This window comes from Rhincodon typus, chromosome 12 (genome assembly GCF_021869965.1).
Source record: "Rhincodon typus isolate 14 chromosome 12, sRhiTyp1.1, whole genome shotgun sequence".
Classification (NCBI taxonomy): domain Eukaryota; kingdom Metazoa; phylum Chordata; class Chondrichthyes; order Orectolobiformes; family Rhincodontidae; genus Rhincodon; species Rhincodon typus.
This window is the reverse complement of record NC_063343.1, coordinates 38061627-38088746: the sequence shown is the minus strand read 5'-3', so window position 1 is coordinate 38088746 and position 27120 is coordinate 38061627. Positions and strand designations below refer to the sequence as shown.

The 27120-nt window shown below is 39.7% G+C and overlaps 1 protein-coding gene across 1 annotated transcript in view; it reads right to left on the bottom strand.

Moving 5' to 3' along the window:
* Positions 1-26239, bottom strand: part of LOC109912051 (glutamine--fructose-6-phosphate aminotransferase [isomerizing] 2-like) — a 55306-nt gene extending 29067 nt beyond the window's left edge. The window contains exons 1-9 of the mRNA XM_048603972.1: positions 26227-26239; positions 24471-24578; positions 19944-20048; positions 12781-12906; positions 10588-10646; positions 10363-10497; positions 9474-9535; positions 6854-6933; positions 3918-4038 (exon numbers count right to left, since the gene is read on the bottom strand). Of these exons, the coding sequence (XP_048459929.1) occupies positions 3918-4038; positions 6854-6933; positions 9474-9535; positions 10363-10497; positions 10588-10646; positions 12781-12906; positions 19944-20048; positions 24471-24578; positions 26227-26239 (809 nt within the window). The remainder of the gene's footprint in view (positions 1-3917; positions 4039-6853; positions 6934-9473; positions 9536-10362; positions 10498-10587; positions 10647-12780; positions 12907-19943; positions 20049-24470; positions 24579-26226) is intronic.
* Between the last annotated feature and the right edge of the window lie 881 nt (positions 26240-27120).

Sequence of the window (27120 nt, the reverse complement as noted above, 5' to 3'; positions counted from 1 at the left end):
ACCAGTAAGAGGATTGGCAGTAAGTCAATCAAGGAGCTAGACGTTAATCAGAGGTGTGGTCATTCATCAGTCAGGGCTATTGTCAGTCCAAGGGGTGTGTAAAGGCAAGGGGAGGTTGTTGGGGCACTGGTTTGATGGGGATGCTGGGCAAGTCAATCGTGGGAATTGGAAGCAGCCTGCTGTACTGCAGAGGGGAAATAATTGTGAACTGGGGAGGCAATTCAACCAAAGGTTGGAGGCAACACAGCATGGGAGAAAAATAAGTACTTCTGGGAGGAGCGATCATTGACCATCACAAATGCCCTGGCTTCAATGAGGAGACCGTACAAGTGTGTAAAAGTGGCTGCCACAACTCTTTTTTCCTATGATGGAGCAGGCTCTACACATACACAATGTAACGCTTTTCAAAGGGCAATAGCATTAAGCAGACACTCACACGTGTTCAAGACATCTGTAATATGTGACCCCATGCATTGACCTGCAGTATAGACTAAAACTCCTGACCACAAGCAATCTTGACCAGCTTATTCCACATTTCAAATTGCTGCCACTACTGGCTGTGATGCACAAGCAGTGTCAGCTGAGCTGTAAAAATTCACCTTAGTTCCAAAAGTTGCAATCACGTTCCAAGGGTTCATAGCCTGCACAAAGTGCGGGAGCTACTCACTTCACATCCTGGACTGTAAAACGTCCACGTCATTATCAATATGCAACACTGCCTTTCTTGGGTACTTGTGAGGGTTGGGAGCAGTGGGAAGAGGTTGTCATTATTTTTGCCACATGCACTCCCACTGTATGTGCACTAAAAGGTTTAAGCAGCATATGTCGGACTTGGGTCAACAATATCTCATTGTAGATTCATCCCTTGTTGGAGGCCTCCATGTCCCAATGTTTTGAGGAAGTTGTTTCAACGTTTGTGTTTGTTGCAATTATTGGATGATCACTTTACAGAGGAGGTAGTAAGAACTGCCGATGTTGGAGTCAGAGATAACACAGCGTGGAGCTAGATGAACACAACAGGCCAGGCAGCATCAGAAGAGTAGGAAAGTTGACGTTTCGGGTCAGGACCCATCTTCAAAAATGGGGGAGGGGGAAGGTAGGTGGGATGATGACAGGTGAGTGCAGGTGGGGATTGGTCAGTGAGGTGGGAGGACTGGATAGGTGGGAGAGAAGATGGACAGGTTGTGTCAGGTCAAGGAGGTGGGGTTGAGAGGGAGGGTTGACCTGACACAACCTGTCCTACTTTACAGAGGAGCTGTTTTGTTCCTTATAGTTTTCAAACATTGTTATTGGAACTGTCCCCAGTGAATCCAAGAACAAAAGTTGTTGTCATTGCTGTGGCTGCTGAACTAAGGGTTGTGGCACAAGTGGATGATAAACACATGTGTCTGGAAGCCCAAGACTAGCATGTGGAGTTTACAGCCATAGGTGCCCTTATGATGTGTTGAAGATGCAGGAGAGCCATAGTTACTCATCTTTCATGGAATGCTGCAGAGATGAAAGACGGGCAGTAGCCTATACTCTGTGGGGAGTTGACAGGCAGAATGCCATGTTGTGACAAACAGTGTATCTGCAATGCAATGCTTTTTTCCACTTGGGCCAATAAGGGTCCTCAGATGACTCCTCATATCAGGACCCCATGCATGAAATATCTGATATTCTGACAGTAGTAAAAGACGCTGTTTCTTCATTGGCTTGTTTGCTGTGGACAACTGAGGAACATAACAAAGCTTTATGTTGGATGAGGACCTGTTTAAGCTGCAGCATTATGCAGAGTAGGGAAATGAGAATGTTCTTCAGAATAACGGCACTGCAGTGTCAGCCAAAGCAACACAGGCAAGACTTCATTATGAACTCATTCAACTGAACTGAGCTGTGCAAAGTCATCTCTCACTGACTGTAAATATTTTGACGTTGCAAAGGCCAGGACCTCCTGTGTAACTGCAACTGCAAATGCAGTTTAATGCTCTGACCCTTTAATGCTTTTCCTGTTTTATAAATGTTAAGGTTATACATTTTTCATTATCTGAAGCTATCTCATTCAATCATGATAAAGGTTTGTACTAGTATGAGCGCTAAGAAAAGGATAGAACATTGTGTGGTGCTAATGATGGCTATCTGCCTTCATTCTTGTAGCTTCGGCTAGAATGGCAGTTGCTCACGCAACTGGTGATTAAAAGTGAACATATATTTACAACTGTGATGATTTATTTACAATCAATTTTCAGCCACGCCACCTATGTGCCCTTTATTTTACCTTTCCCTCCAATCACAAATAGGTGCAGTCCTGGGCTCCACAGCTGCGGTGGAGGGAGCATTCCCAGTAATGCAGCTTGTTGGATTGGGAGCTTGGGGCAAGCATTCCCAATAGCATTTGTAGTTAAAGGACTCAGACATGCTGCAAACATCCTGATATAGATTCATCCTTCTACACTTGAATTACAGCAGGGTTAGAAATTGCTAGCAATGTTGAGGGTCTGGTTAACACTGGAGTATCCTGAATGGAGATGTCCAGGGGTCTGCATGTGGTTCCCCTCCTGGCTGGGTGACTATTGACACCACACTGTTTCCTTGTGAGGGAGGGGCACCTGGAGTGAGGTCCCTCATCCCCTGCCACCTTGTCATAGGTGATGAACACTAATGGCTACTGTGGTGACATAAAGGTTTGTTGTATATTTGGCAGGCACTGAGGAAATTAGACCTCTGTTTCCATAGCATTTGCCAACCTGTCAATGCAGTGAGCCAGGCGCAGGGTACAGGTGTTGGTGGACTTCTTTAATCTTCAATCCAACTTTCTGAGTGTGTCTCCAGCAAACCTACTTGCTGAGGTTATAGACATGCTCGCCGAGCCAGTGTGTTTGGTTGCAAATGTTTTGTCACCCTACTAGGTAACATCGTCAGTGCGCCTCTGGTGAAGCATCAGTGTTCTGTCCTGCTTGTTATTTATATGCCTTGGGTGGTTGGTATTACCTCCGGTTCTGTTTCTCAGCGGTTTGTATATAGGGTTTAAGTCAATGTGTTTGTTGATGAAGTTCTGGTTGGAATACCAGGCCTCGAGGAATTCCCTGGCGTGTCTCTGTTTGACTTGTGTGATTATCGATGTGTTGTCCCAGTCGAATTCGTGTCCCTCTTTGTCCGTGTGTAGTGAGACAAGTGAGAATTGGTCATGTCTCTTGGCGGCTAGCTGGTGTTCGTGTATCCTTTTTGTCAGTTTTCTTCTGATTTGGCCTATGTAGTGTTTCTCACTGGAGTATCTGGTCCGTATGTGTGGTCTTTCTATATACGCTAGTCTGGAGTTCCCTGTTGTTTTTGTGTTCTACTATTATGTCCAGGAAGGGTAGTTGGTGTTTCTCACAGTCTTGCATGGTATTTTGTATATTACGCTGGTTTTGCCGGTTTTGAGTATGGGATCCTTTATGTTCGTCAGTAGCTGTCATAGGGTGGTTGTTGGTTTGTGGGCTACTCTGATACCTACGGGTCTTGGTTGTCTTGTGCTCATCTCTGAAATGTCTTGATACAAGGTACATTGATTCGTGAGTCCAGGTTGCTGCAATGTGTTATGGCTCATTTAAATAGTATCCTGAAGCAGCTCTGTTTGTGGGCATTGGGGTAGTTGCCAGTGTAATTGAGCATCTGGTCCGTATGTGTGGTCTTTCTATATACGCTAGTCTGGAGTTCCCTGTTGTTTTATGTCCGACTATTACGTCCAGGAAGGGTAGTTGGTTGGTAGATGAGGAGCAGAGAATTGACTGTGAAGACATGCAAGAGCTCATATGGAGACCTGCATGAAACTTGCTGAAACTGACACCTATTTTGGTAAAATTCAACCCTGTACTTTTATCTTCTGAAAACATCAGTAGAGATCACAATTTGAGTTTTCAAAAAGAATGCAAGAAAAAAATTGCTTTTGTGCTTACCTAGCGTCGGATGCGAAGTAAAATTCAATAGCTTTTTCCTCTCCAATTGGATGTAGGCACTTAAAATTTTCTGTCTCGGTTTGGTGTGTCTTGCTTGTACGTCCATTATTGGTATTTTTATCTAGAGTGAGATTAGAACTTCAGGAAATCATTTGATGGAACATTTTTTTTGGTAAAAATAAATTAACACGTTGGAAATTAAGAAACTCATTTCTAAAATAAGTGACAGTAAGAAATTCTATCACTTAGTCTGAGATTTTGTCGTGGAAATTTCAAAGTGTTACATGCAGTGTATTTCTGAGTATCCAGTCTTTCAGATGAAAATGAAGATCCTGTCTGGCCTTTCAGGTATACATGAAAGATCTCATGGCTGTTTGAAGAAAACAAGGGAGTTCTCCTGCTATTCTGTTATATTTATGCCTCAACATAAATTGTTATTTACCTTATTGCTGTTTGTTGAGTCTTGTTGCGTCCAGATAGCTGATGCAATTTCCTACATTACAACAGGAACCATATTTGGAAGAAGTAATTAATTGGCCGTGAAGCACTTTGGGACTTCCTAAATTATAAGATTGTCTTCTTTCAATTTCAATTTGATTGATGATTAGCTTGAGTAAAGCTAATAAGGAAGCTTCCTCATGAAGCTAATTTAATTACAGCTCCATTCAAGATTAATGATTCAAATATGGCAGCTATAATTATAAATAAAGGACTGAAATTTCTCAATCCTGAATGATGTGGTCAATGGCAAGTTAGCTGGAAAAACATAGTGAGTTTGAAAAAAAATGAGCTTCTCGACATCAAGAAAAGTGTTTGGATTTTCCACTCGAGGTTTGAACTGCAAGATAAAAAATTTCACTTTTGATGGTGAGAGCCTGTCTTGCATGTATTTACATCTCATTAGCACCAAGTTTTACCTTTTTGGTATGTAGTTACCTGTGCACTCAGCCACTGCACCCGACTGGATCTCCAAGCTGTTCGCTTCCTATTACAGCACTCATTCACTCTCAACCTACTTGAATGCTCACAGCATCCCCGCCTTTCATTGTGTTGTTTCGCCTCTTTGTGCTTTGCCCCCTTAGTCAGAGATCCTAGGCTCATATTACTGCTGTATTGCATGCCATTTAACACAGGTAAAAAGGAATTAGAATTTTATTGATTTCTGTGTGATCCTCCCTCAATCTTACAAACCCTGGTGAATACAGTCCTAACCGATCTAGCCTCTCCACGTACGTCAGTTCCACCATCCCAGGAATCAGTCTGGTAAACGTTCTTTGCCAGAACATCCTTCTTCAGATAAGGAGATCAAAACTACACTCAATACTCCAGGTGTGGTCTTACTAATACCCAATACTGTTGCAGCAAGACATCCCTGCTCCTGTACTCGATTCCTCTCGTTATGAAGGCCAGCATACCAGTTGCCTTCCTCACCATCTGCCTACCTGCATACTTACTTTCAGTGACTGGTGAACAAGGACACCCAGGTTTCATTGCACCGCCCCCCTTCCCAATCTATCAACATTCAAAAAATAATCTGCCTGCCTGCTTTTGCTACCAAAATAGATAACCTTATGGTTATTCAGATTATACTGCATCTGCCGTGTATTTGCCCTTTTACTGATCCTATCCAAATCACACTGAAACATCCTTCTCCAGCTCACCCTCCCATCCAGCTTTGTGTCATCTGCAAACTTGGAGATATGACTGCTATGGGGTGACACTGATTTAAACACATCTGACTTACAAATGCTTGTATTTACAAATGTGATTCCATACAGGGATGTAATTTTAAAGACCCAACAAATGAGCATTCCCTGTGCTTACAAATGGCTGCTTTATGTTGTGTTACACTGTGTTCCAATTTGCGTATAAATCGACTTACAAACAGATTCAAGAACAGAACCCTGTTCACAACCCAGGGAGTGCCTGTAGTTTCCTTATCTAATCATGAATATATATTCAGAATGGCTGGGGTTCATGCACAGATCCCTGTGGTAACCCACCTGTCACCGCCTGTCATTCAGAAAAAATACCGGTTTATTCCAATTCTTTGTTTCCACTCTGTCAACCAGTTCTCAATCTATTTCAGTACATGACCTCCATCTCCAAGTGCTTTAATGTTACAGGTTAATCATTTATGTGGGATTTATCAAAATCTTTTTGTAAATCCAAGTAAACCACATCCACTGACTCCCCATTATCCACTCTACTAATTACATCTTTGAAAAATTTCAGCAGATTTGTCAAGCACGATTTCTCCTTCATAAATCCATGCTGAATCTGTTTGATCTTATCAAGAACAAAAACAAAGTTGCTGGGTTCTGAGGAAGGGTCACCAGACCCGAAATGTTAACTCTGTTTACTCCTCCACAGATGCTGCCAGACCTGCTGAGCTTTTCTAGCAACTTTGTTTTCATTCCTGATTAACAGTATCCGCAGTTCTTTTGGTTTCTGTTTGATCTTATCACTGTTTTCCAAGTGCTCTGCTGTTACATTTTTTATAACGGACTCTAGCATTTTGCCTCACTACTGATTCAAGCTAACCATTCTCTAATTCACTGTTTTCTCTCTGCCTCACTTCTTAAGTAGTGGGGTTATATTAGCTACCTTCCAAATCATAGGAACTGTTCCAGAATCTATAGAAATTTGGAAGATGACGACTATCACATCTGCTATTTCTAGGGCCATTTTCTTAAGTACTCTGGGATGAAGTTTATCAGGCCCTGGGAATTTATCTGCTTTTAATCCCACTGGTTTCCCCAACACCATTTCCATACTGATATTTATTTCTTTCCATTAGGCCCTGTGTTCCCCCATATTTTCTGGATGTTAGAGCAATAGCCTTGGTATCTGGATTGCTTGTGTAGTGACATTACTACTATGCCACTACCTCCCCAGCACTCACTGATCCGCTTGTAAACTCAAAGTCAACCTACATGTTTGGTAGACTATTGGAATCTGGTCAGTGGAGAGCTTGTACTTGCTGCAAACACCAATCAGCAGTGGGCTTTCTCGCCTGAGGAATAGAAAATAAACTGATTTTTCTAGTTCAAATTGATAGCACATAAGAAACCAAGTCATTATCAAACAGTCAAATTTACTCAATGAACTTTTAATATGGCCCAATATCTACATTGCCCTAAGGTATTCGTGCCACACTTCTGGTCAGTTGCTTTATCTTGAATTGGTATGGAGATAAACATTGTTTCAATAACCATGCCACTTATAGTGAAATCAATTCCACTGAATGGAAAGCAGATGTGCAGGCAATTAAAATTGTGGTAACTTATCTGTTTTGATCCTTCTGCTTGGAGTTTTAACATGACCCTTTGAAGCAGGTCAGCAGATTGTCTGCTGGAAGGCAGGAGGATCTGCTTTAAATATGCATATTATGACACGGTGATGTCATTGGAGTCCAAGTGCAATTTTAACCCCAGGGTCAATACCATAAAACCATTATAGTTTCCATGTGACATCAGCACGAGATTAAACACAAGGGGAGGAGCAAGAGTGCTCTGCTGAGCCTCGCAAGAAAATATCAGGTGTCCCTCAAGCTTTCCTCTCGATCCCCTCAATACCTTGGCTATCTAACCCTCTAGTAGCCGCCTACCTGACTGTCAAGGACCATCTTTTTGGATCTGTGGCAACATCCCCCTGCCAACTAAAGTCCTGGGTTTAAAATTGCAGGCCAGCCATCACTTGCTACTGGCCTCTGTTGGGTGACAGACAGGAGCCTGTAGATTCAGCTTGAGTGTCGCACTCCTGAGCGTTGCAAAGTTAGCCACCTATCTCAGCTCACCAGACAACAATGTGTGGCCAGTAAATCTGGTACTTTTTAAAATTAATAATAAATCAGAAAATTCAATTTGGAAGGAAATTACATATTGCTTTAGGTACTTTTATCATCTTGTACAAATGATTTGGTTGAAGGGACCAACTGTTTGGTTCCTAAATTTGCTGATGACATAAATATAGATAGGGAAGTAAGTTGTGAAGAGAACATAAGAAGGCTACAAAAGGAAATAGATACACTAAATGAGTGGGAAAAGATCTAGCAATTGGGGAAAGATGTGACCCTGCCTATTTTGCCAGGTAAAATTAAAAAGGAGGTGTATTCTCTAAATGGAGAGATATTGCAGAACTCTGAGATAGAAGGATCTGAGAGTCCTAGCATATGAATTGCAAAGGTTACTATACAGATACTGAAAGTAATTAAGAAACGTAACAGAATGTAAATGATTTTAAATACAAAAGTAAAGAGGTTATGCTTCAGTTGTACAGTTCAATGGTGAAACCACATCTGAAGTATTGTGTGCAGTACTGATCTCTTTATTTAAGAAGGATGCAAGTATGTTGGAAGCTGTTGAAAGATTTACTAGACTAATATCTGAAATGGGTGTGTTTTCTTATGAAGAAAGGTTACACAGGTTAGGTTCATATCTTCTGGAGGTTAGAAGAGTAAGAGATTTGTTTGAAATCAATAAGATCTGCTCTTGACTGTGCGGTTGTGGAAGGGATGTTTCTTCATGTGGGAGAATCTAGAATTAAGGGCCACTGTTTAAAAATAAGGGGTTACATTTTAAGACAGAGGGTCATGAGTCTTTAGAATTCTCTTCATCAAAAGGCAGTGGAAGCAGCATCTTTGAATATTTTTTAAGGCAGAGGTAGATAGATTTATGATAAGTAAGAGAGTAAACAATTATCAGGAACAGGCAAGATGAGGAGTAATCAGATCAGCAATGTTTTATTGAGGGGCCTACTCCTGCTCCTAACCTGCATTTAGATATGTTCAATGTTAATTTAATTTCTTGCTTTTGAACTCACATACGCGCCCCATTTATTCTTTATTAACGATCAGAAAGTAACCTCAATTTGTACAAGAACTGCATTTAACATGGTGTTAAATTACATCCATACATGACCCTTTTTAGAGCTGGCTGGGAAAGAAGTTAAAGCTGGCGACAGCATCATTAACTATGGCCAAGCATTTTAATTTGTTAAAATTGTTCATAACAAATTCATTTTCATAAGAAAAATATTGTTATTTCAGTACTGAGCCACTCCATGCTGACATCAATTCAGACATTCAGCTTGCTGGTGAAATTGAACAGTATGACACCTTTTCCTTGTAGAAACAAAGCACTGATTACCCGGTAACATAGCTCCTTATACACAGCTGTGTTATAGGTGTGCCTTAAAAATGTACTCAAGACAACTAATAGCCACCACCCCTTGCTTTTGAACCTTAAATTAAGACATTCACAAACTTAACAATGTGTTTAACCAGACTTTAACAGCCAATCACAATCCAACAGGCAATAATTAAAATACTTGACTTTAAATTAAAAACTGCAACAAAGTGGTAAACATTTCCAAATAGACTGCAAGAAGCAAACATTGAAATTATAGTGATTGTAAGCGGCCTATTCAGACATGTTATGACACACCTCTAGGGCAGTAGGGATTTGAACCCAGACTTTCTACAACAGTGCTTATTGTTCTGACAAAGAAACTCAAGCAGTAATCATTACATTCACAACTTAACCTCAAACCAACCTCGCAGCAACGGCTTCGCAGGGAAAATGAAGGCTCTTGAATACAATTGCAAATGCTCCTTCCTGCAAGTACAAAAAATGTAATTTCTGATGTTAATTTTTTTTTATTGCAACCTTAAGTGACAGACTATAAGAAAATCAAGAGTACATTCTCAGTAAAGTTACATATAATGTTTAGATCAGCCTGCAAATAAAGCATAAAACAAAATCCATTCTTTTAGAGCGAAGCAAAAAGACGCTCATAGCACAGGTCTCAGGACAATAGTCTCGAGAAAGCAACGTGAGTCTTATGATCAGCACAAAGGAACTAGCAGGCCCCAAAGTTGGGCGAATCAAAATCCCAATTCAAATCTTCTTTTTGTGTGATAATCCAAATAACATACAACTTAAAATAATATGGTGAAACTTGCCTGGCTGTTACATAGCTAGGTAGTATAACCATAATGGCATGGACGAATAGGAAGTCAAAATGTCATTTAAAAAATTGCAGTTACTGCCCTCATCTCAAAAATTAGGTCACAGTGAATGCCCATGCATGGCAAAAAAGATGCCAGAGTTTCAAATTCTGTTTAGAACTGATGCTTTGCTGTACTAACTGAAACCATTGGTACTGGTTAATGTATTTTATTTCAGTTAATACTTAAGTCTGTTTGCAATGTTATTTGAATGGAATATCTGATCATAGCCAAAATTATAAAATATTTTGAATTGCACGTTTTGACTTTCCATTTTATAGGCAAAATTGCTTGTACTTAAAGTATACAGACAGTATTGGAGGGTAAATGATCCAAAATATTCTAGCTGTTAAAAATATGTATTTTCCATTCACCATGTATTCTAAACATAATGTTCAAATGTTTTTCCTTGAAGAAGAATTAGTTACAACTCACCAGCTGTTGAACGACGCTTTCTACCAAAGTAGAAAATCTAACAGCTTCACTTTCTCTGTTGTCATACATGCACTTTGTTAGTTTAGGAATCACCTCTGTATCCGTCTCAGATTCAAACTTATAACCTTTACTCTCCTGTAATGGAAAAGACCTATAGGATTTATTAAAATGTACACATTTTATTATCATGTTAAAATTTGATTAGTTTATGACAATTTCTCTTACCAGACATTTTCTTAGTTCTTTGTAGTTTGTGATAATTCCATTGTGAACCACCACAAATTCTAAAAATAAGAAAAAGCACTGTCAGTCCAGAAATCAATCGTTCAAATCCATACTTGTGCAAATTTAAAAGAACATTTTTAAGACCCATCACTGCCACACCATATGGTTGAGTTAAAACACTAGGACATGAATCATGTTCTGTTCGCCCTGCTCAATGATTTTCTGATCTTGGAGATACAAGAGAATGCTGGCAACAGGAGGCTAAAAGGCTTATCCAACTTTAGGTTGATTTCTTTACAGGGGTCCTAGAATGGCCATGCAATTGTGTAAGATTCCAAATAAACTTCCTGGACAGTTATGAACAAAGTAAACTATTTTATTTTGTTTTATTAATTCATGGAATGTGAACATCATTGGCAAGGTCAACATCTATTGGAGGTGCAGCTCCATGCAGAATCTTTCAATGTCACCTACTTGTGTGTTGAGCAACAGCTCCGCTGGCTAAATAGAGAAGCAAGGTGGGCCAGATTCTGTTACCCGAGTTGTATTTTGGACAAGCCAGTTCTGCCCATTTCCACCTGACATTATTACCATTGTCTAATTACCCACCAAAAAGATATTGTCACCATTGATCAGAAGCTCAACTGGACCAGCCACAAAACCATAATAGCAACTCACCTCCTGCCTTTCCAAAGCCTCACTGATACTTAAAAGGCACAAGTTGGAAGTGCAATGGAATACTTTCCGTATGCCTGGACATAAGCACCAACGTACTCAAGAAGCTCACAGCCTGGAGTCTATCCACGTCAAAGAAGTACATTTAATCAGAACCCTATCCACCATCTTAAGTATTCATTTCCTCCATCAACGTGTACCAGGTATAAAATGCTTTTCAACAACTCAACAAGCCTTCCTCAACTGCACCTCTCAGATTTAATGTCTCTTTCATCAGGAAAGGCAAAGTCAGAAGAAGTGTGGGAGCACCACTTCCTCTAAGTTTCCTTTAAGCTACACACCACTCTGGTTTTGAAACACATTGCTGCACCCTCATCATTGCTGGGTCAAAATCCAGGTCCCTACTAATCAATGTGGTACCTTCCCCAAATGGACTGTAGTGGCCAATACAACTATGTTTCATTGTCAACAAAATAATGCCACGAACAGGAAGAAAATAATCAAGAAAGCTAATGGAATACTGACCATTACATCTAGAAGGCTGGAATAAAAGAATGCGGAACTTACACTGCAGTTATACAAAATCCGGGTTAGACCCCCATCTGGAAGACTGTGAACAGATATGGGCACCATGCCTTAGGAAGGATATATTGGCTTTGGAGGGAGTACAATGTAGGTTTACAAGAAAGATACCAGAACTTCAGGGGTTAAGTTATGAGAAGAGATTATACAATTTAGGTTTATTTTTTCTAAAATTTAGAAGGTTAAGGGGTGATCTAATCAAAGGCATCAAGGTACTAACAGGAAAAAAAGGGTAGATAAAGATAAACTATTTCCACTGGTCGGGGATTCCAGAATTACAGGGCATAGTCTGAAAATTACGGCCAGACCATTCCGGGCAGATACTAGGAAGCACATCTATACACAGAGCGAGATCAATGTTTGGAGCTTTTTTCCAAAAATGGCAGGGGGATGCTGGTTTAGTTGTTAATTTAAAATCAGAGATAGATATATTTTTGCAAAGCAAAGGTATTAAAGGATATGTGTCAAAGGTAGATATGTGAACATAGGCCACAGATCAGCCATGATTTTATTGAATGGTGGAATGGGCTCCAGGGGCTGAATGGCCTACTCCTGTTCCTATGTTCCCAACAAGGGCAAGTGGGAGCGGGCAATACATGAAGACCTCGCTAGTGATGCCAACATCTCAGGAATTGACGCATTTTAAAAAGTAATGCTGATATCATGGGGAAAAAGCCTTTTTAACTTCATTGCAGTGATTTTCTTCACTTCGTTTACATTATGTCACTTCTAATCAAACAAAGTACTCGGCACACTTACTACCCAACAGTAAGAAACACAAAACCTCTTAGTAGATAGTATTGTAAATGATTAGCATGGTGTTTGGCTGTATTTCAATCTTGTAGAGCACTAAAGTTCATAAATTATCTTTTTACATATTCTGACTTGGATTATCTGTACTTCTCTCATCATTTTTAATACACAAAAAGCACATACCATTTCTTTCGTCAGAGCGTTGGGGATGACTGTTCACTTCATTTGGAACCCCGTTTGTTGCCCAGCGAGTGTGGGCAATCCCAAAATGGGCATCAAATACTTTGTCAAAGTTCAGAAATTTTTGTTCTGAAACAAAATAATTGTTACATATCAAGTGCTGTAGTTACATGTTAACATTAATCACTGCACACTGTCAAACAACAATTTTACAAATTAATTCAGTGTCACACTCTACATTACTTATAAATCAGAAGGCACAAAGGAAAATCTCAAACATTTTATGAATGTGTTGCTGAGCAAACGTTCTATTTTTTGCTTAAGTACATTCCCATGCAACTGCAACAGGTATTTATGTTGCAAATTAAATAATGTAAAATAAGAAGCAAATCACTTCACAGAAGTTTTCAAACTTGACACTGAGCCACATAAGCAGATATCAGGAGTCTAACCAAAAGTTCCATCAAAGTGGTAAGCCTCATGAAGTAGATCATAGAAAGAAAAAATGAAGAGAGGAGTTGCATAAGAAGGAAATTCCAAAAAAGGTAGCAGAAACTTTGACTTTTAACAATACATTGATGAAACTTGGGAGTGCTTAGGAGGCTAGAAGGGTTAGAGGCAATTTGAAAGATGACTTATTGTGTTGTGCTTCTCCCAGTCAGGTGCTCCAGAATGGTAGCTTCTAAACTACCTGTGTCTGTAATATCTTTTTATGGGATGAACAGGAAATTAGGTAATTCATACTGCAAATATTTTCCATCTTAAAGAGAATTTCCTCAGAAATTCTTTATTCAAAGAGAAAGAGAAGCATAGAGTCTTATACAGAAGCACACATTAGCACAGAAACACTCCCTTCAGTCCAACTTGTCCAGGACAACCAGGCTTCCCAAAAGTAAACTAGTCCCACCTGCATTTGGCCCATATCCCACAAAACTTTTCCTATTCATGTACCTGTCCAAATGTCCTTTAAATGTTGTAACTGTACCTGCATCTACCACTTCCTCTGGCAGTTCAAACTACATACGAACCACCCTCTGTGTGAAAAGGTTGCCCCTCAGTTTCCTTAGGTTCTTCTCACCTGAAAAATATATGTCCTAGTTTTGAACTCCCCCAACCTAGGGAAAAGACCTTTGCTATTCACCTATCTATGCCCTTCACGATTTTATAAAACTCAATAAAGTCACCCCTCAACCTCATTCACTCCAGTGAAAAATGTCCCAGCCTATTCAGCCTCTCCCTATAATTCAAACTCTCCAGACCCGGCAACAGCGGAGGCAATGGCCTAGTGGTATTATTGCTGGACTGTGAACCCAGAAACCCAGATAATGTTCTAGGGACCCGGGTGTGAATCCCACCATGGCAGATGGTGGAATCTGAATCCAATAAATATCCGGAATTAAAGAGTCTAATGATGACCATGAATCCATTGTCAATTGTGGGAAAAACCCATCTGGTTCACTAATGTCCTTTAGGGAAGGAAACTACTGTCCCGAAACGTCAGCCTCTCTGCTCCTATGATGCTGCTTGGCCTGCTGTGTTCATCCAGCCCTGCACCTTGTTGTCTCCACTGTCCTTGCCTAGTCTGGCCTACACGTGACTCCAGACCCATAGCAAGGTGGTTGACTCTTAACTGCCCTCTGGGAAATTAGTGATGGGCAATAAATGCTGCCTGGCCAGCGATGCCCTTATCCTGTGAATGAGTAAAAGAGCATCCTGATATATCTTTTCTGAACCCTGTCCAATTTAATAGTATTCTTCCTATAACAATGTGGCCAGAACTGTGCACAGTATTCCAAAAGTGGCCTCACCAATGTTCTATACAACCTCATCATGACATCCCAACTCCTGTACTCAGTAGTCTAAGCAATGGTGTGGGGAGGCTCTCCCCTCCCATTTCATGCAGCTAATGCCACATCCATGTTCATTTTGAAACAAAAAAGTGGAATATATTATTTCTTCAGCTTCACTCAGGATTCTTTAAGATTGCAGGCTGTTAGAGGAAGTAGAAGGAAATACTTTTTCCAAAAAATTTCCATTCTGAATGTTATTATGATCCCAACTGATGATAAAACCAGACAGGCTAGATTCCGAACTTAAACCTGGCTTGATAAACCATATATTTTATTTTTGCTATTTTGTTACCATAGTGGTTAGTCACTGAATGTATTTACAGGAGGCTCTAATGCACTTCTAATGAAAGAAAATAAGCTTATTGTACCAAAGGGTAAAAAAAAAAGCAACCTATATGCCAGTTTGAAATATCTTATAAATAGCAAAAGGAAAACTTCAGTCCTTTTTTTCAATAATATCCTTTACAGACACTGAACCCAGTGAAGTATCACTCCTATCTTCACTTTAAAGTTCCTACTCAACTGACAATATTGCAAGCTTTACTTCTGATGGCTTTCTATCTACAGAAGGTAATCTTACCATCTGTCCCAGAGACATCCAGGCAAGTTAACTCACTGACTTTTCTCTGACTTAAGGCTACTTTTGGGTTGCAAAACAGCACATCTGCTGGTTATGATTTTCTCTCTGAATTGAACCTGCTGAAATAACTCCAGAGAGGCCAGTATCCTGTCATCAAGTAACCCTTTGTTTACACATGCATGGTGCTTGACACTAGTCTGACTTCCTCAGAGCCAGCTCCCAGAGTGAACAGAACCTCTGACACTCCTACTTATATCTGTCAGCCTGGGTTCCCTGATTGGACCAGATTAAAACACCAATTAGGGAACTTCTTATTCTATGAGGCCTACCTGGATGACTTCATTAATATTACTACACCTGCTTCTGACCAACGACCTGTTTTATTATAGATAATAAAAGCTTACACTTGGTAAACATTCAACAATTATTTCACCAGGTTGCTTGCTATTCAGTTGGTTTAGGACAAATTACTTTTCAAAGTGACTTTCTGACCTTTCAAGTAAAAAAGATCACCTTCACAGAAAAGCCTGTTCTCCTCTATTTCAGAATCTAAGTTTTTCAAGCAATACAAATGTACCATAATCCTACATCACAATGTAAACACCCTAAAAATTTCTCAGCTTAGCCCCTTGGCAACTGATTCTCAACCTCTGTCCTGGTTCTGTAGACTACCTATTTATAACATCATGATCCAACAGTGAATCTAGTTCTTAATTAATGACAATCTTAGAAGTGGTTTACACTTGTTTGGCATCTTTGCGTCATTCCAATTGAAACTGAAAAACAAATAACCAAAAATTCAAACACAGGATTAATTTCAAGGATTGAACACAAGTCAAAAATGTATTTAAAATCTTACAACTTAGGTATGTTAAAGACTAATTTTATGTTTTAGATCATAAAAGATTCTTTACACTCTTAAAAAGCAAGAAAGAGGTAAAAATTCTGTTGTATCAGAGGCAAGTGATATCAAAAAATGTAAAAAGGAAATGAACAACAAAGAAAATTAATGCTCTAAAAATTGGGTGGTCAGAATTGAATGATATTTATGTGATTGTGCAAAGCACTTAAACAAAAATTAGAAGCATTAATGAAAAATAGTATAATATTCTGTTGTACTATAAGAGATATGTGATTTAGGTTAGGACGGGACTGGGACTTAATATTTCTAGTTATAAAACTTTAGAAGAGTTCCGGAAAACGGTGCTAAATGGTAATGCTCATAAAGGATAGTGTCAAAGCAATACGTCCTACAAGGTTGCATTAAGATAGAATCTGCAAGGATGCATAAGCGGAAAAGAAAACAGCACGTGTGATACAGACCACTGTGGGAAGGTTAGAGAATAGAAGACTACAATAGGGCAATAATAGGCAATTTTAACAATTGAAAGAGACATTAGAATGTAGACAATGCACTTGATCAAAAAGTACACTTTTAGAATGCATCCACGATTACTTTCTTCATTGGCCGATTTCTAGTTCAACTCGAAATGAGTTTTATTTGAATAAAATCAAAATACTGTTGAAGCTGGAGATTTGAAATAAAACAGAAGATGTTGGAGAAACTCAACAGATCTGGCAGCATCTATTTGGAGAGAAACATATTCTATGTTTTGAGTCCAAAATTACTCTTCACTTCTGATGCTGCCACAGATGCTGCTAGACCTACCGAGCCTTCCCAGCATTTTCTTTTTTATGAAGGAGTTTTATTTGATTATATTCTAGAAAATAAGGTGAGGCAAATAACTATTAAATTCAAGGAGCTGGAATGAATAAAGGAAAAGTTCAGCAAGCTAAGAGCCTAGCTCAAATTACTTGAGCAGAAAATTTTATAAATAGGCTCAGTAGTAGAGAATCCTTAAATATATGGTCAAACTATGATTTGAATATATTCCTGTAACAAAATCGGGTTGCATGAAAGTGCAAACTACCATGGATAAATAAAAGGATTGATAAATACAGTATTAAAGAAAAAAAAGGAGTATAGAAAATAATAGGGCAGGTAAATAAAGTGCAAGGGCTAAAGGGAATGTGAATAAAACTAGCAGAAAACAAGGAAACAGTAATGGCTTTTCCAGAAGTTACTAAAAAGTAAAGAATAGTGAAAGAAGGCTGTGATCGTACAAGAAAGAAGGTGCATGTGTAACTGGAGAATGAAGGCATTGCAAATATCAAACACATTTTTGCATTGTTGGAAGCAAGCATGTTAGTGCATATAAGAGGGATGCACAATTGCTGAAAATAACTGTGAAAAATGGAATTGGCTACAGAAAACAGAACTCAAGAAGCACAACAGCCTGTGACTGACGTTGGCAATGATGAAATAATTGGGAAATTACAGCAAAAATGGAAAAAAAAAATTCTCCACATCCAGATAAAAACTTCGATTTTCCACTTACAGTTTTAATGGCTAGATGAGAAATTTGCACATTAGCGTCAAGGGGCCTTTTTGGAAAACACACATCCCAACCATCAGAGGACAGTGTATCTCTGGGCTCTTGTTTTCTTGGCGCTCATCACTTTCTTAACACTCACTCACCTTGCACTTAATTGGACGCTCACAATCTCTTGTATTGTCTTTTTGCATATTGCTGCTTCATTCAGAATTTCAAGGCTCATTGCGGTTCTGTCTTGCCTTGCCCTTTTGTGCAGACAAAAAGCCAGGCAGCTTGTCAGCAATGATCAGTCAAGGCATCATGCTATGTCAACGTGACACCTAAACCACATGCAAGTGCTTCAAACAAATGACCATGCTTCAAAGTCTAAGGGGAATAGGCCTCAGTCAAGTCAAAGGGGTGATTGTCAGTCAAGGGGGCCACTGCTGTTAGTCAAGGGCCTCCAATCTTTGGCTGTAACTCTGTCAGGAAAAAACATAGAAATCAGTCAGGAGTCTGTCAGTCATCAGTTGGGGCTGTCCTTCCAAGCCTGACAGGTGGATATAGTCAGTCCTGGGAACTTGTGCTGTGTTGGGGAAGTCATGTGTCACAATTGAGTTGCCGAGAGGATAATAACTGTGAAGGAAGGATCTCAACATAGAAAGATGGGATACCTGGGTGGGGGGGAGGCAGTGCTCTGTGACAGTCTCCACCACAATGATGGGGCACAGTGCATAACAATGTTTGGTGTAACTAAGCTGTTGGCCTGGGCTGAGGGAATAAAATCCAAAGCTAACGTGTTCCACTTTCGAGTCTCTCCAACCCAGCTACATACCCTAGGACTGCCCCAAGAGAAAGGAAGAAGAATATACCTTTCGAGTGCACATAGGTGGCAGGAGTGACATTTCATTGCAAATACACTCTCACATATGAAAATATATGTTCATTTTTCATTCTCAGCTGTGAGAGCAAATGTCTGTCTCTCCGCAACTGCAGCATCGAAGGTTACGAGTCTGGTAATACTTGGCGCTATGTGAGGTCCCACAGTCCAAGATGGGAAGTGAGCAGCTCCTTCACTGTGGGCAGCCTATGGGAACTTGGTAGATGCTTGCTATTTTGGTAACTAAGGTGAACCTCTCCAGGTCACAAAACATCATTTGTATATCACAGCTTTATGAGCAATGATTCCTGATATTGCTTTATGGGGTCAAGAGTGCTTGGGGCCAGGATTAGGATTGTACATAGTGAGTTAATGCCTAAGGCTCACAGAACATGTACTGCTCACAGGTGTCTTTCACCTGTACTGTCTGGCTGTCTGTGTAATGCTGTTCCCCTTTGAAGGGCATCACATCACTCAAAATTGAAGCCTTCTCCCTCACAAACCGAAACAAAGCACCAAAAGGCATTGCAAGACAATGCAAAGCCGGGATGTGCACATCAAAATAGTCACAAATTGTCTTAGTGCAAAGAGATTGAGCAAGTAGCCCTGAGGTGCACCCTGCTCCAATCCACGAGCTGGAAGCCTGTCCCAATATGCAATGTATCCTGGCAACAGCATTCCAATGAAAGATGCTGGTGCGCTCTAACTACAGCAAGGACATCCCGAAGTGTTCCGTAAGTAGATCAGAGATGTGGCATGATGATGCGATGAGGCTGGTGTCTGTCAGATGCCAACGTCTGTAGATGTGAGGCACTTGTGGCCACTGCCTGCGGAGTCTGCCTGTAGATGTTAATGCATGATGTCCATGACAGGGGTGTGGAAAAGGAAGGGGCAAGCTGGAATAGTCAGGTAACCACTCTGACCTACATGCCAGAAATCGTCACCATTTAGTTTCAATTTGTTGGAATTGGAAATTGCATATTAACGAGGCAAAATTAAGTAATAATAAGATGTTAATGCATGCTAATATATTTAAATATGCCTCATATAGCTCACTGGTTAGAACTTTATTCTCACCATTCAACACTTGGTTGGAAAATGCAGCCTTTTGCTCCTGATGTTGAGAAGTTCCATGCTGGTCACCCCATGTGTATTTCCTAACTTACTTCCCATGGCCTATGTCATTCAGAGACTGGGAAGATTTCATCCCATACATTTGCTGGTTAAATTAATATTCAGCTGAGCAAAAAGGGACCTTATATTTACTTTTATTTATGTGATTTAAAAAAGTCATGCTTTCCAATAGCATAAAAAATACCAAAATATACCAAGTAAATCTAATATAGAATGCTCAATGTAATATATTTCATGTGGCTCATTGTCTGCAAAAATGAAGGATGTACAAACATCAAGAGTATGAAAGACTTAATTAATTATTGTGAAAGTTATGAATTTAGAATTTATAGATCATGATCACTTACTATAAATTTCATCAGCCAGGGCCTTCACTTTGCCTTTGCTTCTAAAGAGACAGATATTGCCACCATTTTTATGGTCTTTTTCATTATCTTCATCAAGTGCTATTCCTGTTGATTAAAGCAGCAGTTATTCAAAAGTGAATGAAAGAAGAATACATCAAATTTTACTGACTAAAGTAATGTGTACATTTGTTTAGACTGGATTGGGCTTGGGGGATCGATCCTGTACTCTAATACTGATGGGGAGAGAAGCCAAGGATTGAAAAAACATGTGGAACACTGTCCAAATACTTGCAAACATCAACAATTTATCAACTGACCCTCAATTAAAAATTCTTTATGAAATAGCACAGCATATATGAGCAATGGACTTGTATGCTATAGACTTTAAATCTACCATCTCCTGACTCAGAGTTAAGGTTAACAAGTAAATTATGTGTACTCAGTCCAGCTGTCTGTGCAGTGATTATAATGAGGTCAGCCAGATGGACCGCATAGAATATGAGTTCCCTGATTGGACTGCTAGTCTGGTCCAGTCAGGGAGCCCTGGCTGGAGTATCAGAGGTTCTGTTCAGTCTGAGAGCTGGCCCTGAGGAAGCCGGATTAGGGTAAAGGATTTTCCATGTGTAAATAAAGGGTGACCTGGTGATGGGATACCAGCCTCTGTTATTTCAGTCTGCAGATTTAAACATCTCAAGTCCTGTCCTCTAATCACTCTGATACTTGTTAACTTAAATCTATCACATTAACTATACATTCCTCATCCTTGGTTTCAAATTCCACCATTATTTCTTAGTGTCCATTTCTACAATTTCTCAAGCTTTCAAACTTTTGACCTCTGACTCTGACCTTTTATTCAATTTCCACCCTCATTCCATCATTCATACTAAGCCACCTCAGTCTGAAAACCTCAGGAATTCTCCAAAAACCTCCACCCAATATCTCCAAAAACTACAAAATCAATTTCTTTGGCCAAGCTTTCAGTTAACCCAATTATCTCTCTCCAAGTTGCAGTGTCTGCTCTTCTATTTCCATAAGATATTCTCCATTAACAGCACTATATAATGCAATTTATTGTTCTTGTATCGCATTTGATATTTTTAGCCTGCTTCCCTATGCACCGATACATTTACGAAGCTTCTGGCATCATTTGCTACCATACTAAATTGATTTTCTCTAGCCCAACTGTGAAGTAACTCCAATTACTCTGCATTTCCATAACCCATTAGGATCATCTGTGAGCTCTGCAGTTCTTGTTCAAATGGTATTTCCAACAAGGATCAAACACAACTACCCTCATCCACCTAGATTCTCTTTATTTCATTAATAGTCATGGTCACAGAGTCCATACAGCATGGAAACAGACCCTTAGGTCCAACCAGTCTATGCCGACCATAATCCCAAATGAAACTAGTCCCACCTGCCTGCGCTTGGCCCATATCTGTCCAAACATTTCTTATTCATGTACTTATCCAAATGTCTCTTAAACGTTGTAATTGTACCTGCATCCACCATTTTGTCTGGCAGTTCATTCCATGAATCACGCTGTTTAAAAAAGTTGCCCCTCAAGCCTTTATAAATCTTTCTCCGCTCACTTTAAAAATACACCCCCTGACTCGAAATTCCCCACCATAGGGAAAAGGTCATTATAACTTCCTTGTTTTTGTGCTGTATGCTTTTATTTATAAAGTGCTAAGATTCCATTTACTTTAGGAGTCATTTTCACGGATCTGTTATGGTGATTCGACCATTTGGACCATCTTGGCTTCACCGGCTCATTAAACGAGCATCAACCCCCAGTGCCAATCTCCTGCTACTTAACCCTCCTGAACTTCTTTCTCCATTTCCAGAAGGGGATGGTGGAAATGGTGGAAGAGAGCAGGAAGGGATGAGTCAAGATTAAGGGAAATTAATTCAATGAAACACAAGCATGCTCCAACTATGGATCTATGATGTCTAATCTCATACGTCGATCTTTGGGAGGAAACAGACCAAGGTTGATTAGGATTAAGAAGTATTATGCTAGAATCTTTGATTTGAGGAAGGGAGTGGGTGTGGAAAAGAGGTAGGATTTCTGGAGATAAAGCCATAGCAATCACAAAAATAGTAGCTTTGTAATCAGTTGTGAGTATATGATTCATGGAAAGACAGGAGGTGAAAGATATTGTCATTCAACACTGGCAAAATATAGATCTTTTTCCATACAACAGCACTCACATAATCAGTGAGCTTAATAATGATGTAGGAATTCGATCAGAGTAAATTCTACAGATTCAGGAGAAGATAGCTGTGAAGAAGTTAGGAAGTGGAGAAACTGACACTACTGCTATCAAGCATCAGTTCTCAATAAAATTATACACTTACAGAAGACTTCGTCACAGCACAAATAGAGGCAAATTTGGTGGCGATCACTACGACAGGGATACAGGGAGACAAGGACTGGGAACTGAATATCCACAGGTACTCAATGTTTTGGAAGGATACTCAGCAAGGGAAGGAGGTTGTGTAGCTTTGATAGTAAAGGATAAGATCAGTGCTGTAAATGATATCAACACTGGAGATCAAAACTTGGCATCAATCTGGGTAGAAACAAGAAATAACAAAGGAAAGAATTCCTTGATGGGAGTAACTTACAGGTCCTTAAAAAGTAGATCCACAGCAGGACACAGTATAACCCAGGAAATACTGAGGGTTTATAAGAAAGGTATGACAATAACCACAGGTGATTTTAATATGTATATAGACCGGATTAATCAAACTGGAAATGTTAGCCTCAAGAGAGAGTTTATAGAGTATATTAGAGATTATTTCTTGGAGCAATATATTGTGGAACCAAACAGGGAGCAGGCTATTCTAGATTTAATATTGTGCAATGAAATGGGGTTAATTAATGATATCATCGTAAAAGATCGTCCAGGAAAGAGTGATCATAGTATGCTGGAATTTCAAATTCAGCTTGAGGATTAGAACCTTGAGTCCCACACTGTCATGGTGTTAAACAAAGTAATTACACAGACATGAGGATTGATTTTGCTGTAGTGGACTGAGCAGAAAGTTAGGGCAAATGATGAACAGTAGCAGGCACTCAAGGAGATATTCAATACGTCTCAACTAAAATCTATTCCTTATCTAAGCCTTACTGAACCATTACAGTCCACTGGTGAAAATAGACCAGAATTTTGACCCGGTGACACTAAAGGAACAGTGATATATTTCCAAGTTAGGATGATAAGTAGCTTGGGTGGGAACTTCCATGTGGTGGTGTTCCCATGTATCTGCTATCCTCGCCCTTCGAGGTGGTAGTGGTTGTAGGTTTGGAAGAAGCTCTATAAGGGGCTTTGGTAAATTTCAGACTGAGATAAGGAGAAACTTCTTCAAAGTTTGTGAACCTTTGGTGTTCTCTCAGATACTTAAGCATTGAGAACATTTGACTCAAATATTAACAGGTTTTTGAATACTAAGGGAATTAAAGGATATTAGGAGAGTCTGGAAGGTCTAGCTAAGATAGAAAATCACACATGATTTCATTAAATGGCAGAGCAGGCTCATGCATTGCCTAATCCTGCCCCTGTTTCTGATGTTCTTGTCTGTGTATGTCTGAGAGTGATAGTTTTCCTGTGCTTTTATTGTTAATTTTTATATGCTATATCTCTGTAAAATTCTCCAGCTCAAACGAATGGCTCAATTGATATGTCAATATTTCTATGCTCTTCACAGTTTCTCCCCGACCCGATGAGATTACACATTGTTTATTATGTATGGATTATATTGTTCCTAATGTAAACAGTTACTACATTAAATGCAAAGCATTTCCCAGAATAGTGAATTTACCACATTCCAACTGCTACTGAAGACCAAGACTAAAAAAATTCCTGGTTCTGTGTGAGATTGGCCCCATTCAGGCTGCTTCTATTTTTCCAAAAAAAAAACAAGGCCTCAAAGCTGTTTACTTTCTTGGCTTTGGAGCAGACAGATTGTCTCAATCTTTCTTCATAAAAGAGCCAAGACAAAATGCACCTCTTAAAGCCATAATATCATCACAGGTTTACTGAGATATGGGCTAAATTCGGGCTACATCAGTTTAGGATATCTAGTCGGCATGGATGACTTGGACCAAAGGATCTGTTTCCATGCTGTATAGCTCTATGACTATGATTATGAGGGACAACTTTTTCACACAGAGGGTGGTTTGTACGTGGAATAAATTGCCAGAGGAAGGTACAGTTACAACATTTTAAACACATTTGGACATGAAGACAAAAGACATGAATTGGGAAGGTTTAGGGAGATATGGCCAAATGCAGGCAAATGGGACTAGGTTGGCATGGACGAGTTGGACCGAAGGGACTACTTCCATGCTGTATGACTCTATGGCTTTACTGATGTTAATCTATAGCTGATGCAGGTGAATTGGCCATTTAGTTAATTCACACCTTTATTTGGGAATTAAAATTTCTTGTATAAGGACAGGATATGGAATTCAATAGAATATAGTCAAAACTGCATGAAAACTGCATTTTGAAAATTTACCTGCTGAATCATATCCTCTGTACTCAAGTCTCTGTAAACCTTTGATTAAGATTTCAAATGTCGCCTTCCGAGTGCGTGGGACTTTGTAGTTCAAGTATGCAAAGATTCCTGCAAAACACAAGTTTTTAATTCAAACTAATGCTTTACCCAATACAGGGAAAATATAACAAATTTAATTAATTAAGTAATTAACAGTAACTTAATTACTGTTAAATTAAGTTTAACAGTAGTTAAACTGTTCTTTAAGTACTTCTCTTAACCAGCAAACAGAAAGCAAAACCAGGGGGCAGAATTTTACCAGCCCCTGAATGACATAGTGAGACAGTTGAGAAAATATGGAGTGAAAGAAAAACTTAAATTCTCAATGTCAAGAAAGAAGTTAACTTTTCTACCCAAGGCTTTATTGGCTAGATGAGAATCTCACTCGTGTGTAGTGAAGGGCCTTTATACATTATCAATTCATCTTGCCTCAAAAATGTGCAAGGTTGTTATTTTTCCAGGCAGAGGAGAGAAACTAGATGCCGATGATTCCTGACAAAGGGGCAGATATGTTGTTTTATGGCATCATGTTATATCAATGTCAAACATGCGTCAGCAACTTACGCAAAAAAATACACATTGCATGCACAGCCATGTCTCAAAGTATCAAAGGGTGTAGTCCTCAGTCAGCTCAAAGGGACTTATCATCATTTAAAGGATCCTGCCAAGGTTAATCAAGGGCATTATCCAATGTCAGTCCTGGGTCTTGGTCACAATCAGTCAGCCTCTAGGGACATTCATGTTCAATGGTTCCATATCATTATAGTCCAGAGAGTAGGCTACAGTTAGTGCTGCATGTCCAGTGCAAGCAGTCTGAGGAATTGAGACTATCGAGTCAGTCATTGAGCTACACTGGCCACTCATCTGTCCTAGCTGTCCTTTCAGGGTCAGTCAAGGAATGGGCATCAGGAGTCAGTACTGGGGTGGGTCAACTCAATGAGAGCCAAGGGAAGTTAACAAGGACTACTACTCTGGTGACGTAGTTGGGGAGGTCAGTGCAGGCATTAGAATCAGCATGTTGGCAGGCAGGGTCAATAGTTTTGAAGGGAGACAACTCAATTTAAAAGGGTGGAAGACAATAGAGAGTTGGAGGGCATAGGTTATTCATGGAGGAGATCCATGCATCGTGGCGACTGGCTTGGAAGTCTGGGGGTAAAGCAGGGAGATGAAAATGTAAATAAAAGAGAAGGGTGGGAACATTTGGAAGGTCAGTATCAATGGACTGACAGTGAGTGTAAGTTAGAAAGGACTATGAAGATTTGGGAAGGGTCCCTCAGACTGAAGGCTGAGCCTGCAACTCACTAGACATGTTACCTTCCATTGTCATTCGAATCATAAATGCAGAATGAGATGAAAAATGGCTACCACCACACCTGGAGCAGGCAGAGTGTTAATTTTTCTGAGGGAGCAAGCTTTGCTGAATGATGTGGAGCCTTTTAAGGGGCAACTGCATTATTGAGACATTTACAGTGTACAGGTTAAAGACAGCTGAAATCACAGAATTCTGCATGTGAGTTACATGTAGTGACCAACTATGTTAAACACAAATCCTAGACACAAGCAAATCTGATCAGATCATTACAAGTTAATCATAGTCATCTCTGTGAAGCAGTAGTAGTCACAGGTAACCTTTAAAGTCTCACCTGTGGGCCACACTTCACAATGACAATCTAAAGTTTTATTTGCTGCATACGGTTTGGGAGATTATTTCTCTGACCTTGAATTGTCATGCCGTTATGTGCAATGCACAAGGGAGGCAAAATTTCATTAATTATAACGCATTTAATCTCCTACTATATTTATGTAACATAGTTTGTGCTGCACACACTGGAATAGAGTCTATTTCAAAGATCCATGTGTAGGCATTCCATTGCCTCCTCGTCAAAGTCCTTCATATCCTACTGGATCAAAGACTATGGTAAACTTTCATATGTGCATGCTGTGATTGCTGACTGCTCACATTATTAAAGAGTTGCTTTGCTTCTGATATTTCCCACAAAGCCTCCAAATGAAGAGGCCACAGCAGAAGGTACAAGAAGTCAAAAGTCTATTGTCCTCAATGCCAATTCCTTCAGATCAGGAAGGTGATTTGCCACTGCCAAGTGGGGATGTCCTGTGACACCATTACAGAGCTGTGCAATCTATTGGAGAAGGACCTTCAACCTGAAGGGATGGATGGCCATTCTATCCAGATGGTCATCAAGGTGAAAGGTGCCCAAACTCTTATGTGCAACTGCTGCTTCCAAGGATCACTGGGGACAAAATGTGGGATCCTCAACCCTCAAATGTATCAAGGTTGTCACTGATGCAACTTATGCAGAATCACACTATTTAAGTTCATTTTCCCTTGATGAGGTCAGGACAGGAGTTCGAGCAGTAGGCTTTGTCAACATAGCCTGCTTCCCCTAGGTCCAGGGCATATTGAGTGTACACATATCACATTATGAACACAATTACATAATGCATCACAGAAAAAGGTTCTGTTTTGATCAATTTATAACTCATCCATGATCATTAATTCAACATTTTAGAGATCTTCCCCAAGAACCCTGGAAGTTGCTATGATGCTAATTCTTGATAGCTGTCAGATCTCTGCATTGAAGAGTGAATG